Source organism: Naegleria lovaniensis (assembly GCF_003324165.1).
Source record: "Naegleria lovaniensis strain ATCC 30569 chromosome Unknown tig035, whole genome shotgun sequence".
Lineage (NCBI taxonomy): Eukaryota > Heterolobosea > Eutetramitea > Acrasida > Naegleriidae > Naegleria > Naegleria lovaniensis.
The window spans coordinates 194,704-210,854 of NW_025407858.1; the positions used below are offsets into that span (position 1 = coordinate 194,704).

At 35.2% G+C, this 16,151-nt stretch overlaps 10 protein-coding genes across 10 annotated transcripts; 7 read left to right on the forward strand and 3 right to left on the reverse strand.

Moving 5' to 3' along the window:
- Positions 1–547: 547 nt before the first annotated feature.
- On the forward strand, positions 548–2,453 carry C9374_008900 (uncharacterized protein; the record flags this gene model as incomplete). The annotated part of the gene is made up of 3 exons (XM_044699028.1): positions 548–1,498; positions 1,555–1,682; positions 1,928–2,453. 3 exons carry the CDS (start codon positions 548–550, stop codon positions 2,451–2,453), a joined length of 1,605 nt encoding a protein of 534 aa, XP_044545077.1.
- Positions 2,454–2,589: 136 nt separating this feature from the next.
- Positions 2,590–3,075, reverse strand: C9374_008901 (uncharacterized protein; the record flags this gene model as incomplete). Its single annotated transcript, XM_044699029.1, has 2 exons — positions 2,590–2,698; positions 2,744–3,075. 2 exons carry the CDS (start codon positions 3,073–3,075, stop codon positions 2,590–2,592), a joined length of 441 nt encoding a protein of 146 aa, XP_044545078.1.
- Positions 3,076–3,130: 55 nt separating this feature from the next.
- C9374_008902 (uncharacterized protein) lies at positions 3,131–3,661 on the forward strand (the record flags this gene model as incomplete). The annotated part of the gene is made up of 1 exon (XM_044699030.1): positions 3,131–3,661. The coding sequence occupies one exon, from the start codon at positions 3,131–3,133 to the stop codon at positions 3,659–3,661; it is 531 nt and encodes a 176-aa protein (XP_044545079.1).
- A 649-nt stretch (positions 3,662–4,310) lies between these two features.
- Positions 4,311–5,074, forward strand: C9374_008903 (uncharacterized protein; the record flags this gene model as incomplete). The annotated part of the gene is made up of 2 exons (XM_044699031.1): positions 4,311–4,611; positions 4,860–5,074. 2 exons carry the CDS (start codon positions 4,311–4,313, stop codon positions 5,072–5,074), a joined length of 516 nt encoding a protein of 171 aa, XP_044545080.1.
- A 405-nt stretch (positions 5,075–5,479) lies between these two features.
- C9374_008904 (uncharacterized protein) lies at positions 5,480–7,246 on the forward strand (the record flags this gene model as incomplete). Its single annotated transcript, XM_044699032.1, has 1 exon — positions 5,480–7,246. The coding sequence occupies one exon, from the start codon at positions 5,480–5,482 to the stop codon at positions 7,244–7,246; it is 1,767 nt and encodes a 588-aa protein (XP_044545081.1).
- Positions 7,247–7,524: 278 nt separating this feature from the next.
- On the forward strand, positions 7,525–10,549 carry C9374_008905 (uncharacterized protein; the record flags this gene model as incomplete). The annotated part of the gene is made up of 5 exons (XM_044699033.1): positions 7,525–7,782; positions 7,940–7,991; positions 8,096–8,690; positions 8,747–10,170; positions 10,230–10,549. The coding sequence occupies 5 exons, from the start codon at positions 7,525–7,527 to the stop codon at positions 10,547–10,549; spliced, it is 2,649 nt and encodes an 882-aa protein (XP_044545082.1).
- Positions 10,550–10,702: 153 nt separating this feature from the next.
- On the reverse strand, positions 10,703–11,668 carry C9374_008906 (uncharacterized protein; the record flags this gene model as incomplete). The annotated part of the gene is made up of 1 exon (XM_044699034.1): positions 10,703–11,668. The coding sequence occupies one exon, from the start codon at positions 11,666–11,668 to the stop codon at positions 10,703–10,705; it is 966 nt and encodes a 321-aa protein (XP_044545083.1).
- A 191-nt stretch (positions 11,669–11,859) lies between these two features.
- Positions 11,860–13,404, forward strand: C9374_008907 (uncharacterized protein; the record flags this gene model as incomplete). The annotated part of the gene is made up of 4 exons (XM_044699035.1): positions 11,860–12,142; positions 12,212–12,403; positions 12,499–12,849; positions 12,908–13,404. The coding sequence occupies 4 exons, from the start codon at positions 11,860–11,862 to the stop codon at positions 13,402–13,404; spliced, it is 1,323 nt and encodes a 440-aa protein (XP_044545084.1).
- A 111-nt stretch (positions 13,405–13,515) lies between these two features.
- On the reverse strand, positions 13,516–15,504 carry C9374_008908 (uncharacterized protein; the record flags this gene model as incomplete). The annotated part of the gene is made up of 2 exons (XM_044699036.1): positions 13,516–14,468; positions 14,529–15,504. 2 exons carry the CDS (start codon positions 15,502–15,504, stop codon positions 13,516–13,518), a joined length of 1,929 nt encoding a protein of 642 aa, XP_044545085.1.
- A 102-nt stretch (positions 15,505–15,606) lies between these two features.
- On the forward strand, positions 15,607–16,117 carry C9374_008909 (uncharacterized protein; the record flags this gene model as incomplete). Its single annotated transcript, XM_044699037.1, has 2 exons — positions 15,607–15,803; positions 15,937–16,117. 2 exons carry the CDS (start codon positions 15,607–15,609, stop codon positions 16,115–16,117), a joined length of 378 nt encoding a protein of 125 aa, XP_044545086.1.
- Between the last annotated feature and the right edge of the window lie 34 nt (positions 16,118–16,151).

Consider the following 16,151-nt stretch of genomic DNA (forward strand, 5'->3'; position numbering starts at 1 on the left):
CTCCTTTAAATTTAAATTTCGGATACGTGTAATAGTATTTTGTGTTGTGGACAGAGTTTATGTATTAGATAGTCTTATTATTATCGGTAATATTCACTGTAATAATTGTAACCACATAACATTGTTACAATCATCAACACCATAACATTGCTACAACGACGTTTTGAGTTGCTTCTATTCCTTCTGCAACTCTCCGTTTACATCCAATACCTTTTAACAATAACCACCATCTTTAAAGTTGTCCGAACAAACTCCTTCTCCTGGCTCACCAAACAACACAACATCCAATTCTCTCAAATTAACAACAAGTTCAATTGAAAGAAAGACAATCAACACAAAGAACAAACAAAAGAATCCACAAAAGGCATCCCCTTCCGCTCAGCCATCCTATTCGTCAACTTTTGACACCTCCACCAAAGACACTAAAAATCTTTCACAACAACTACAGTATAATAGCAACACCAAGAAGGAGGATAACCCATCAGCAGCACTTTCAACTTATAAAACAAAGATATTTTCTTCTCTGTGGTCTCTCGTAGAATCTAACATGCTATTTAAATTAGGATTTCATAACAAATCACCTGTAGAATTGCTCTTGGAAAATGACGATTGTACATTAGAGCAAATTCTTGATGAAGAAGATGTCATTTCAGAAGCAAAAGCTCATTATGGAAAATTGATAGATTTCCTTTCAAAGAGCGAGAACTTAACAAAGATGATTGACTACATTACCATTGAGATTCCTCTCGATCAAATTCAAAATCTCAAGAATCAAACAAAGAGCGAGGAAACTGAAAAGTCAGACGACGCTACAGAATCTGAAGAAGTTCATTTAAATGAAGAAAAGCTACAAAAGAGAATATTCAAATATCCAAGAATCGCAGCAGAGATTTTATGCTGCGATATTGATGCTCTTTATACGGCCATTGCATCTGACAAGTTGTTGCTAACATCTCTTTTTGATTTTATTTCACATGAGAAACAGACACTGAACCCTCAACTGACTAATTATTGGATTCGTGTTGTAACCTGTTTGGTTCAAAGAAAACCCATAGAAGTACACAAATTTATAATGTCGCAAGGGGAGTCTTTCGTACTTAACTTTTGTAAACATATCGGAGTACCAGGAATGGATGAACTTTTACTGAAGCTCATTTCATGTGAATTGTATGACTTGATAATTTCTGCAGAGACTAATCGATCAGCTAAACAACAACTCAAACTTCGATTAATTGATGCTAGGGATAACTCTGATGCTACAAATGTAATTAAGAGCTCAGTTAAATGGTGGACTGATGCACAGGTTCCATTCAAACTTATTGAAAAATTATCCCCACAATACTCTTCAGAGTGCCATATTAACGTGACAAGAGTGTTAAGTGAAATTATTAGACGATCTTTACAATATAATCTAGATATTCAAAAACTTAATCCACTCGCTACCTCCATTTTGTCTGATTCAGTTTTATGCAAATTAATGGACACTCTTTTGGAAAATGTAAGTTCAATGATGATATTCTTTACTTGAACGATAATGAATAATTGATGATTTAGACCGATGTTCTTAACGAAGGCATTGCATTGTTGCACACTTTGATAGACACCAGTGTAGATTTGATGGATGCAGATTTCGACGAATGTTTACCAAGTGCTATCAAAGTTATTCTCACCAAATTACCCCAGTTAGTACAATTACTAGAGAGCCCACCTGCTCAACAGTCTCTTACACTAACATTTGGGTTTTAAATCCTCCTTTAGGTGAAACAAGGCTTAAAATCATTGAATTTCTTTCAAGCCTTTTTCATATTAGATGTGAAGTTGTTGAAAAGGCTCTAATATCAAGCAACGTTCTAGGAGTAATTGTTAACCTTTTTTTCCAATACGAGTTTAACAATATGCTTCACAATTTATTATTGAACATTATTAGCTTCATTTTGGCAAGTGAAAGCCAACCATTGAAGAAACATCTTTTCGTTGATTGTGCAATAGTTGAGCGTATTCTACAGGCATTTAAAGTGAATGAGCAAGCTCAAAATGAAAGCAAAATGCGAAAGGGCTATATGGGACATTTAACAATAATCTCAAACACAATTGTTTCAACAGCAAATTCTGATGAAACTGTTGCTTCTCTCACTAAAGATATTTCTGGATGGAAAGAATTTGTGGAAACATCTCTCTCCGAGAGGAATATGATTGAAACAAGACAAATGGGCTCTGATGACTCTTATCTTTCTTTGGTTGGTGGAGTCATATCAAACACAAATCATACTCCCATTTCTGATGACGACAGGAAAGAATTAGAGGATGCATTCCAAGATTTCGATGATGACATGACTGAAGAATACAAGGACGATAGCGCAAAGGAACTCATTGAAGAAAAAGCATCCACCAAAGACTCCTCCCCACTCTCTGAATCCGTTCAGACCAATATTGAAATGCAACTAGAACTATAAAAAAGCTTTTATTTATTTTCATCATTCCAATTTGAATTTTCTTGAATAACTAACTTCTCTAGTAATGGATCTTTGGATCAAGCTTAATGTGCTCAAGGATGGTGTCGATGCATGATTCGACCATCTTTGGAAAATGTTATTTTTGCTCTTGATTTTCGCTTGTTTGTACCACATTGAAAGAATCTTCCTCTAATTTATGCAGATTAGTAAACACTTCAAGAGTTTTATATTTCTCAATGAGCTCTCTTTCCCATAATTATTTTGTATTGTCAATTTCAAAATCCACTTACGATTTTTCTTTGATTTTCACAAGATTTTCCGAATAAATTTTTGTTTGTTGCTCCAGTGTGAGATCGGCTCCTTCCAAAGAGTTGAGAAAATTCTCAGCCCCTTTCATGGCATCATATAAATCTTTAACTTTTAAAATTACAGACTCTTCACTGTTTGGTAATTCCTCGACGATGGCCATCATTTTCGGAATAAAATTGAAATATTGTTCAAACTGCTCAAATGTCGGCTCCGCATAATTTGTGTTCATGGGTTCCAATGATGTATGTTCAAAGCTCATGGAACGCTCGAGATCCGATGGTGGAGTGCTTGTTGTTGTTGTTTGATTCATCATTTTTATTCTAATTGCAATTAATTTAAAAATAAATTTTTGAAGACAATAACAAAAAATGATGATGGAAGACTCAGACATGAACACCACTCTTCATCTTGTCGATTTTGTTGTAGCTTCGTTTGATGAAACAAATCACACAATTATGCGCTTTGAATTATTCGATAAACTCAAGGAAAGGATGAGAAATGGAAAAAAACGAATTGTAAAGCCATTTGAAATGAAGTTTGAACTGGTTCATACTCTCGGAAAAGTTTCAGAAAGTGGTGACAATTCGGATCTATTTCACCATCCTTTTGATGTAAAGATATCATATAACTTTGAAATTATATTGATATCGGATTCATCAAATGGAAAAATCAAAGTTTTTGATATGTACACAAAACAATTTAAGAAATCAATTCGTACGGCCGTAGCCATGCCAATGTATTTAGCTGTTGAAGAAAACTACGACCATTCGAACAGTGATGCTATTATTTTTGGATGTAATTCTGACAGCACCATCTTCAAATTTGACTTGGGTAAAGAATTAATATGTTCAGATCAAGAAAAATCGTCGCCCCTTATCTTTGGGCTTCGACTGCTGTAAAAAATAGTCAAGGAATTACTTGCTCAAACAAATCAGGACATGTTTTTGTATGTGATGCTAGCGATGGTTCCATTAAGGTTTTAAAATCTAGCTCTGGACAATTGTTACAATCGATCGCCCTTTCACTTCATCCCTATGGAATTGAATTTGCAAATTTTTTTGGTGATGATTATTTAATCGTGAGCCAGTCAAACACTCTCAAGAATGGTAACGACCAATGTCAAATTTTCAGGTTGACCCGTACAACAAGTTCAACATTTCAAATCGATCTTGTGACAACTTTTGGAAGAGGAGGATCTTTGGAACGTGAGTTTGACTGGCCTTCTTCTCTCACAGTGGATCATGCATCATGAACATTATAGTGGGAGACTATAGAAATCATAGAATCCAAATATTTTCTAAGGATGGAACGTTTATTGCTTGTTTAAACGATTTTGGAAGTGATAGAATTTGTTATCCTAATGGTCTTTGTTTGAATGTTGTTCTTGGAGAGCTCATTTCGTGTGATTGGGCAAACCATGTGGTTCAATTTTTCAAGTAAAAAACTCAGAGTTCTCTAGACATCGCGAATGAACATTAATTTATTTTTAGGCTTTTACAAAGGGCTGGTGTCATCCAACACAAAAAATATCGCAAGATCATCAACAACATGTCAGAACCAACATCGGATGCACCAACCAAGTCTGAAGAAGAATTGAAGAAGGAAGCAAAGCTCAGAGCTGCTAAATTGAAGGCTATGGCTCTCAAAAAGAGCAAGGCAGCCAAAGAAGGAGGAGCAACTGAGTCTGCTGCCGCAACCACTGAAGGAGCAACTACAACTACAGAAGGAGGAGAGGCATCCACTGAATCAAAAGCAACAACTACTACAGCAAAGACCTTTGATTTGAAGGGTAAGAAACGATTTGAAGTGAAGAAGTGGAACGCTGTTGCTTTGTGGGGTTGGGATATCGGTATGTATCATTAAGTGATCGTCCATATTTATTGGTGTGTGCTTCTGATCAAACAACATTTCACTAATTGTAATTTTTGTGTGATTGTGCATGTTATTATTATTATTGATTGATCAAATTATTTCATCACTTGAATTGATCGAATGATGATGTGATTTATTTGTGTGATTCAATTTCAAAAAACAATCATCAAATGATAACACTATTATTTGAACATCGTTACGATGGCAACTTTTAACTCCGTATAGTCGTCGACTCTTGTGCTATTTGCCGTAACCATATCATGGAACTTTGTATTGAGTGCACTGCAAATCAACAATCGGCTACAAGTGAAGAATGTACAGTCGCTTGGGGAGTTTGTAACCATGCTTTCCACTTCCACTGTATTTCGAGATGGTTGAAGACCAGACACGTTTGTCCTTTGTGCAATTGTGAATGGGACTTCCAAAAGTACGGAAAATAATTTATTTAGCTTCAGTAGTAAATGAATGTACTATTAATAATGACTATTTGGGAAGTCTTCTTTTGTATTGTTTATTATGTCAAATCTGCTTAACAGATGTTAGAGAACTCAATCGAAGCAAGCCACGTTTGGGTAATTATTCTTTTTGTCAACATCATGTTATGCTGAACTCGCAAATCGAACAACACTAAAAAAACTGCGTCAACACTGACGACAACAATGCCTTCTGCAGCTTCATCAAAACGACAGCGCATGGGTTGTATTGCTGTTATCCATGTATTTAATGCGTTCATCATCATCACAACACTTCTTCTCTACATACATGTGGTGATGGCAAACCTGACTACACCGAATACTAACAGTAACAATCGAATAATAAGGAAGAAACAAAACAACTCGAATGACATGCGAATATCTTCGAATCCAACCCAACCCCACTTTGAAACGTCGGACCTTCCAGTGATGATTCAAGGCTTGGACCTCACCGCTCTCAAATCCGTGTTATATGATCATTCCTCAATGACCTATCCAGTATCAATCAAACCATTAAATGCCCAGTATTCAGAATTTAGAATTGAGGAATTAGAATCACCACTTGATACATCCCCAAAAAACGAAAAGATTCGCAGTCAAATGGGAGAATTTGAGCCAACATTTATTGTCTATTTGCACAATGAAAAACAAGTAGATTTATTGGTGAAAAAAATTGAAACCATTCACCTTGTACGAAACATTGAATCAACCAGTGTTTCATCAAATAAGGACAATCAAAAATTGCAGGTTACAACAACAGCAGCAAAACAAATTTACCTTAAACGACTATACAGGGAGCAACCTACAGTTTTACTAAAACGAAGCTCAAATTCGTTGCTTACCTATCATAGTTATGACTCTCTGACTGCAAAATTAACTGATCTACATCAACGATATGCGAACATGACAAGCCTCTTCTCCATTGGAAAGTCCGTTGCTCAACGAGAGCTATGGGTTTTAAAATTGTTCTCAAACACAACCATAGGAGCACCTGATCAATCATCAAAATTAGGATATCAAAAGCCAAAATTTAAATACGTGGCGAACATGCATGGTGATGAAACAGTTGGAAGAGAATTGGTATTGTATTTGGCTGAGTTTTTATTGAGCAAGTATCAACAAGGAGATTCACGAATTCGTAAATTATTGGATTTCATGGATATTTATCTCATGCCTTCAATGAATCCTGATGGCTTTGAAATGGATGATCGTTATAATGCCAATGGAGTTGATTTAAATCGAGATTTCCCAGACCAATACGTGGCAAGTTCATTCTCTAAAACATATCAGCCAGAAACAAAGGCTGTTATGGATTGGCTTGCAAAAGACAAGTTTGTTCTTTCAGTGAATTTTCATGGAGGTGCTGTGGTTGCAAGTTATCCTTTTGATTCCGTATCTCCAACTGTTTCAAACGCTGAATATGCTTATTACAGTGCAAGCCCAGATGACACCTTTTTCCGAATGGTTGCTAAAGCTTATGCAGACGCTAATCCCGATATGAAAAATAGTCGTGAATTTACAGGAGGAATTACGAATGGAGCTTATTGGTATGTCTTGTTTGGAGGAATGCAAGATTACAATTATTGGAGCAATAATTGTTTTGAAATTACAGTAGAGTTGAGTGACTTAAAGCATCCACCAGAATCTCAACTTGATGGATTTTGGAACGCCAATAAGGAATCTCTAATTGTGTACATGGAACAAATGAAATATATGGTAATGGGAGTGGTGACTGATTCGAAAGGAAATCCAGTGCCAAATGCAACTGTTAAAGTGATTGGAAATTCGAAAACAATTACCACCAACTCAGCAGGTGTCTTCTTTAGGTTGCTAACACCAGGAAATTATACTCTCATGGTTTCACAGAATGGAGCGAGTGTGAACAAAAGTATTGAAGTTCCAACAAATGTGGAGTTTGGAAATCCACCTACAGCATATTTCAGTATTCCTTCAAGTGCTTCAAATTCTAGTCCTTCAAACCCTTTCGCCTCAATAGTCACCAAAGCATCCTCCTTTCATCAACCTCGTGTTACGTCGTTTGTTGCTAGCTTGTTTATGACTTCATTAAGCAACATTTGGCTGATAATAATGCTGTCAGTAATTTCTGCCATTTATGTCTCTGGTAACATGATGTCATGAATCCAACCTAACTTTCATGGAGATTTATGTGATGAGCCTTATTGCTATATCACTCGAATTTGATCTTGGTTTGGATTCGATTGAAAATACATGATTACAGCATTGTGAACTTCTTCTCAGCTCAATAATCATCGATTTGCGCAATAAAATTCTTTTTAACGTTAGAATTAACCGTTTATGAGGATCTTAAATTCAAACATTTTATTACTTTTCTTTCTTTCACCTCATGTTTTGCTAATCGTTTCCAAAACCGCTCCGTTGAATTCTCCGTAAAAAAAATGTCCTATTCTCTCATCACAGGCCTTTTCAGTGGCATGAACACGGCCACGGACTTGGCGAGTGGAGCCATTGATATTGTGGTGGTCGAACAACCGGATGGATCACTCAAATGTACTCCTTTTCATGTACGCTTCGGAAGACTGAAAGTCTTAAGATCTAAAGAGAAAGTAATTCGTATAATGGTAAACGGAAAACTAACAGAGTTGTGCATGAAGACTGGAGAGACAGGTGAGGCTTATTTTGTACATGAAGCTAGTGTAGGTTTTTTAATATATTATTTCATTTTACAAACAATTTTAAACCTCCGATGGTGCATGACAATTTTAATTGATCAAATAATTTTACTAATATTTGGAAATACAACATTCTCATACTGATCTTTAAATTTAATTCTAATGAAATAATATTTAATAGGGACCCGTGGATAGAGATTTAGTAGCAAGCCCGATTGATCTTGGTCCAGTCAGTCGTTTCCTTCATTTGATAATTCTTCTTCACTCCTGACACAAAGTCTAATTTCCGATTCATCCTCTTCTTTATCTTCAAAAACTTTGTCAACAAATAATTTAGAATCACAAGGCACAACAACCACCTCATCACCTTCTTCACCAACAACAACAAATAATGGACCTTTTTCTTCAGCAACGAACACAACAACAGTTCCAACGTTTATTCCGACAAGCATGCCAATTGAACAGGCCTATTTTCGTCCAATTACTTCACCTATAGGCTCTCCTAACCTTGTTCCAATTTCATCATCATCTCCAAATCAACCCCACTACCAACCAAATTTTGACATTGACGAAGAAGTCATTTACGAAAAATTTATTCCTATTGATGATTCTGATTCCGATGAAGAGGAAAGTGTAGTAGCAGGAGTTACTCAAGATGCAAGTAGAGTTGTGGATTTGGAAAGAGAAAAGAAACGAGAAGATGGTATTACAACAAGTCACATGTTAAATTCAACTCCACCGCCCTTGGTTAACACTTCTTTCCCACCAACGATTAATATTGACGCAAAAACAATGAGAGACATGAATGCTATAACATCTCCATCTTCTCCAAGAGCCAGTGAAATTTCCTCTACAGTTACAGCACCAATAGAAAATCCTTCAAAACCTCCTCCTTCAGAAACTCCAACAAAAAAGAGTGGTTGGGGATGGGCGTAAGTATTTTATTTAACATTACACATCATTGAGATCGGTATCCATATATTTTTAGGAGTGGATTAAGTTCTTGGTTTGGATTTAAATCGAATAATGACACAGATGAATTTCAGGGAATTAAAACGAAAGGAAATAATTCGTTTGTAGAACAGCAATTTCTTGAGGTAATGGCTAAGCATTACAATTATGATGCTCTTTCAGGACGATATATTAATAATCCTGTTACAACTCCATCTCCTTCAATTACTAAATCTCCACCATTTGAACAAGTATCTAACAATAATTTATCAATTCCAAGGAATGATTCCTGTAAAAATTTAATTAGTGATACTTCGGATGATGATTTATCCTATGATGCACTTACTTCGGAGCATAATGAAAGCAAAGATTCAAACGTTGCGCCCAACGAAAGTGATGATCAAAAAGCAATAACTATGGACAAAAACTTTGACGATGACGCAACAACAACCGATGAAGAAGATGACTTGGAAAAAAACTATCACTCAGACAATGAATCTTTGTCTTCCCTGAAACCATCACTCCCACCACATATGAGAACCAACAATCATTTTGAACTCATGCCACAAAATAGTCCCATTTCTAAAAGTGCTCCAGGAAATTCAACTTCATTTGAGGAACTTTTTAAACAACATCAATTGAGCAAGTTAAAAAGACAAATTTCTCCTCCATCAACCACGAGTAACAGTCGATCAAGTTCTCCTGAAACATTTTCTGTAAATAATACTAGCACTCAAACGCTCAGTACTGAAGCTCTTACAACAACTAACGGTGCAATGGAACTCACAAAGCCAACGATTGTTACCATTACTCCTATTTCACCACCACCTAACTTATCAGATCCAAACTTGCAAAAGAAGAATGAAAAAACCTATTGGCGATGGTTTTGGACAAGGCCAGGAGCAACAGCAAGTACTGACGCTGTGAATCCAAGTACCTCTCAAATTAACAATGAAGTGAACCGAGTGACTAGCCAGCCAAAAGTTTTTGATCCAACAGGTGAATTTAAAGTGCTAAAGAAGAGTTTAAGGCCTACATCAGAGGAGTTAAAAGCTCTTGGACTGAAATATGGAAGGAATGAAATTAAATTCTTGGTAACAAGCAGAATTTTAGGTACTCAGGAAGTGAATGCATATATTTATTTGTGGAAGCATTCAGATAAAATTGTGGTTTCAGATGTAGATGGTACCATTACAAAGAGTGATGCATTAGGTCATATTTTACCAATGCTTGGTCAAGATTGGTCTCACAGTGGAATTGGAAAATTGTACACAAAAATTGTAGAAAACGGGTATCGAATGTTATACTTAACATCACGATCCATTATTCAATCTGGAAGTACCAAGAGATATATTTTTACTCTTCAACAAGAAGATGCAATGTTACCAGAAGGTCCAGTTGTAATGAGTCCAGATCGATTATTTGCTGCTTTGCATCGAGAGGTTATTCTGAAAAAGCCAGGTATGTGTACTTTTAAATTTCAAAACATTGAATATTGATCTTTGAATTTTACAAAATAGAGGAATTCAAAAAGGCAGCCCTCTCAGACGTTTTAGAGTTATTTCCAAAAGACACAAATCCATTCTTTGCAGGATTTGGCAACAGAATTACAGATATTATTTCCTATTCATTTGTTGGCATACCTGATCACAAAATATTTACAGTGGATCCCACGGGTTTGATACAAGTGTATGGCATTAGTCACGAATCTTATTGGAATATTTTTAAGCTTGTGGATGAAATGTTTCCTGACCTTAACCAAAAAGTTGATACCTCTAACGACTTTAATAGTTTTGCATTTTGGAGAATGCCCATTCAATCCTCTTCTGATTTTAAGTAAAAAGCATTTTGTAAATTACAAGAGAATCACGTTGTTAAGAAAAACACACTTTAGCACCACTCATGTGTTGGTCATACGTCTGTTGGAAGGTTGTCGTTGTTGTTAACATATTCAACACCTTCAGTGAAGGAACACTACAGAATATATGTACTACTAAGAGGTCTTTTTCTGTGTTACTCCAAATTCAGCCAATAACGCACATGGAATAATAATGACAAATATTAGAAAGCAACAAAGTGACAAGCACACAGAAGAGTAAAATAACATTGTAGCATATGCTCTGGCTCTTCTTGATTTGTACTTGATCATATCTGAGCACCAATAAAAGATGCAACAAGGTAAAAAAGACACAACCATTAATCCGGGAATTACACATAAAATAAAGCTAATTAACATGGAAAAGAAAAATAACATTCTCGCTCGTTGATCTTCCTTAAAGGAGAATGAAAAGGAAGGTGAAAAGTTCTTATTTCCCTTTTCCAGCGAGTCAATAGGATTATCGTTTTGATAATAATAATCTTTTAAATATTCATAGGTAATTTCTTCTTCTAGAATTTCATTTGATCTTTTCCCAAAGACCACTCGATCAGAAAGTGAAATTAATTCAGACTCAACATTAATGACTTTTAAAATGAGAGAATTTTTAAAATTATGAAGTGTCCGATTGGATGTGACAGTATTAGAATTAACAATGGATGTCACAACGGCATGAGCCACTTGTTGTGGAATGGATGGTTGTCCATCTATTTTCTCTTCTTCTGAAATGACAATGGTCGTTGCTGGTTGAGTATGTTCTTCTTTCTTTACTCTCTCTTTTATATGATTTCCAGAAGAAGATGCTGTAATTCCAGAGGAATGATCGTTATGATGTATTTTTTTGGCGTTGATGGTTGTATGAGAATTATGACCACCCGTAGCATGATTATTATTATTAATAATTATATTGGAAGTAGCACCTGCATTGCTTGTCGTGTTAACATGATTCGAATGATTCATCTCGTTAGAATCTGTGTTGATGTGATGATGAGTTATTAATGTAGAATGATGTGTTGAGGAAGAGGGAAGATGTGTTGGGTGTTCAGAGCCTCCAGCCGTACTGCTCCGAGTCGATGGCAACATTTTTTTTCAATGACAAAAGACTTTTGATGTTTTTTCGAAATGATTTTGATGTTTTTTAGAAATGAATCAATTATGAGGATTAAGATCAAGAAGAGTTATATTATTTCACTGAGGTTTTTCATACATTCAATGAAAATTATAACACATTTTTTCCTGTCACTTTTGAATATTCAATAACATTTTCGAAAAAAATGTCTGCTCTTCAGCAACAACAACAACAACACTCACTCATGAACGAAGAAGATAAAGGCTCATCCACAACAGAAAAATTCAAAAGATGGCAAAAACCATTAATGGATGGAGTGATAAACGATGAATCACAAAATTATTCAACTGCTGATGAAACTCACTACATTCCGAATCCATTAATTTCATCAGTTTCAAATCATCATTCAATAGAGGACTTGTTATCGAAAAATCAATCCGTGACAGTGTTAGAACAGGGAAATTACAAAATTTATCTAGTAGGCACAGGTGAGTGTAATGAGCTTGCGCGATGATGAACATGTGATTACGAGCGTTGAATGAAATATTTTCAAATAGCTCATGTTTCAGAAGAATCTGCAAAGCAAGTAACAGAAGTGATTGAAGAAAAGAGACCAAGTATTGTCATTTTGGAATTATGTTCAAGCAGAAGATCTTTGTTGGTTGAATCATCAAGTCATGAAAAGAAACAAGTATCCAATAGAGGATTAGTGGCCTCTTTGATTTTGATATTTTCTGAATATATGAAGAGTATGTGTAATATTACCAAATAATTTTAATATGAAATTTAATCATGATTGAAATGGATATACATGTATGGTTTTCATCAATTCATCACCACACAGGTTCAAACCATTCCAATTTATTACATGCAATTTTAGGTTACTTTATGCAATCCGTATCCAATCAGTTGAATATCAAACTTGGAATTGAGATGATTGCTGCATATAAAACTGCTATACAGATACAATCAAAAGTAATATTAGGTGATCGACCTATTGATATTACCTTAAACAGATTATGGTATTCTTTGAGTTGGTTTCAGAAACTCAAATTAATTGCAAATATTGTATATGAATGCACACAACAAATTACTGCCCAAGATATTGAAATGTTAAAACAATCTGATCTCTTAACTGAAATACTAGAAGAACTATCAGAGACGTATCCACAATTGTCCAAAGTATTAGTTGATGGTATGTAATTGTATGACATGTCATCATCATGTATGTTACAAACAAAAACAACACACAGAACGAGATGCTTATTTGACACATTCCATTCTGAAAGCTATCGAATATTTAGAAAATGAAAGACAATCCAAAGAAAGAGATTCTGAAGAAGAACATTCGCACAGTGACTATGCCTATATTTCAACAGCATCCAACTTATCCACAAATATGGACTCCACAAAGAATTCGACAAACATTACTGAGATTTCTAACGATACATCTATAATCGATAATGTGACACAAATATCGTCAAGTGATGCAGATGATGAAATATGGAATCGTTTTGGCAAAGACGAATTTTCACAGGCTAAGGCCTTATCCGATGATGAGTTAAATCCTCAAGACCAACTTGATCCCAATGCCATAGTATGTGTGGTTGGTGCAGGACACGTGGCAGGAATATCCAAATACTTTTCAAGCCCAGAAAAAATCAATAGAAGAGAGATTATGAAACGACAAAAAGATTCAAGGAACTTTGTGTTAATCTTTCTCTTCATTTCATTTTTGTGTTACTTTTAGCTGTGACTCTGTATTTAATATGGTATTGAGTAAAGTCACAACCATTCTGGAGGATCATATGTCAAAACATCTAGAAAACATCTTAAGAGGTGTCTGATATCAATCATACATTCACGATTCTTCTCTTTCTGTATTTACATCCATCGTTCTATTCTCCAAACTAACATTGATCGTTCCCATTTTTCTCAACTCTTCCTTAATGACTTCCACTAGACTGGTCATGTAATACTTGTCATCAGTATTAATCTTAATTCTATCTTCATTGTCATAGGTATAAAATTTCAGCCAATTCTCACCATCGAGTCCTCCCTCTAGTAAATAATTTGTCGTTGCAAATTTGTAATACTTGTCATCTTCTAGTGGTTTTCCATTAATCTCAAATGAGATAATTCTATGATTGGGTTCTTTCGTACGATCATAAATAATTTGAACTCCTTTTGACACTTGTGGATAGAGACCTGAGGCATAACCACCTGATTCATTCATGGGTGCTAAACAAAGCTCTACAAATTTTCTAATATATTTTCCTTTGATAGTGACAGAGAGTATTTCATTAATGAGTGGAAATTCTTTCATAACGTCAATCACTTTCATATGATAATTAACTGCGTACGTTTTGTCACCTCTAATTCCACCTCCATTAAACACAGCTAAATCAGCATCATATGCCACTTTCAAAATATCACAAACCAGATTTCCAAATGTGGATTCTCTAAATCGACAATAACTTGTGGCTGAACTTAGAGATGATTCACACACAGCGAGAACATCATAGGCATCTTTAGGAATTTGTGAGTTCAAGTGATGAATGAGATTTTTCATCTTTTTTACACTTTCATCTCCGTCTTCGTCAGAAAGAGGAGTTTCGTTACTATCTCTATTGAGAATGAGTCCAACATTGTCCACATAAATCTTTGTGTGATATTGATTGCGTTGTGATTTTTCAACTACGAGTGACATTTTACCAACGTATTTGGCATCGGATCCGCTCTTTACTATGAGAGTGTTGTTCGTATTATTAATTTCTATAAATGGATAGTGGGTATGACCTCCCAGAATGACATCTATCGTTAGAAGGATAAGGAATTAATAAAAGATGAAACAAATTAGAAAATTTGACTTACCTAAATATTTTACAGAACTCAATTCTAAATCTTCTTTCATGTCTAAATGAGATAAACAAATAATTAAATCACACTTATCAATGTGTTTCAATTCAACACACATTTTCTTAGCAACTTCCATCACAGGATGAATCTTAATTCGATGCATATCATTTTTGAGTCCATTAGTCAAAATTGATGTTTGAGGAGTGAGTATTCCAAAAAATCCAACTCTCAATTCATTATTATTCAATGGAAAAGTCATTACATGCTTTCTATAAAGTAATACTTCACTTTCAGGAGGTGGTTCTGCATCGACTGTGTTTGCACTCACTTCACAACATTGTTTAAATGATTGATCTAATAATTCAACATTAGAACAAATCCATTTGAATTTAGATTCTCTCACTCTTTGGATTAATACATCCAATCCATAATCAAAATCATGATTTCCAATAGTTACTAAATCAATGGGCATGATATTAAATAAATCAACCATATGTTTTCCCTTATATGCGTTTGATAAAAGTCCAGCCGAGAGAAAGTCACCATTAATTGTTACAATAGTTGGATGACCCAATCTTTTTTCATGTCTAATTAGTTTGTTGAGTAATTTTACAAGTCCAATAAAACCTCCGACACCATCATCGGGCGATTCATTGAACTCATAGACGTCATTAATCATGAGAATGGAAATGGGTTTTGTTACTTTTTCAAAGTGACTAGTTGTGGTTGTGATGGCACTGAGAGTGGAGTGATTGTGTTCTAGTTGAGGAAGATAGGTGGTGGTATAGTAACATGTAGTAGTTCTACTGGTAAAACGATTGGTAGCACCACAAGTGAAAGACGAAGGGAAAAACTTGAATAAATATTTGGAAGAAGAATGGTTGGAAATGTGTGTGGCAACTTGTGAATGAAAGCTCCGAAAAGATGTCAGAGTACTTGCACAATCTCGCAAGTGAGCCGCAGAAGGCAAGGCGAGCCTCAAATTTTTCATTTTTTTTTTGCATCCACACAAAAAATGGTTTTTCATTCACTTCGATCCATCCCAGCCATCAGCAGGGCTGTAAATGCCCGAGCCACTCCTAACTATATACTCATGAAACATTTGGTGCAACAAGCATTGAATGTTCCTTTACAGAAGGATTTTGTTTCAAAAGTATTGCAAGAACAATTGGATGCGAAAGAAGGAGTCAAAATACCTGTGTTTCATTTTCCTTTGAAAGAGACTCAAGACTTGCCTTTCCATGTATCACGTTCGGCCTATGGCTCTCTTCCTGTATATTTGGACTATAAGTAAGTAACAGAATTATTGGTGAAAATAATGATTCAACATGGGATAAATTTGTAATTTTAAAATTATTACTTTGGTTCGGAATAATGATGATGAATGATGAAACAATATTTATAATGAATTCAATATCAACAGAAATGGAAGAACAAAAACAATAACAATAGTTCGCAAAATTAAAGGAGATTTAAACAAATTAAAAGACGACATTTCAAAGATTACAGGAGAGGAAGTAACACTGAGGGCAGGAGACCAACTCGAAGTGAAGGGAAACCATGCCCGAATTTTGAGATTGTATCTTCGTGCAGTTGGTTTTTAAATAACAATAGGTTTTGGTGTTGCGTTTTGCATCA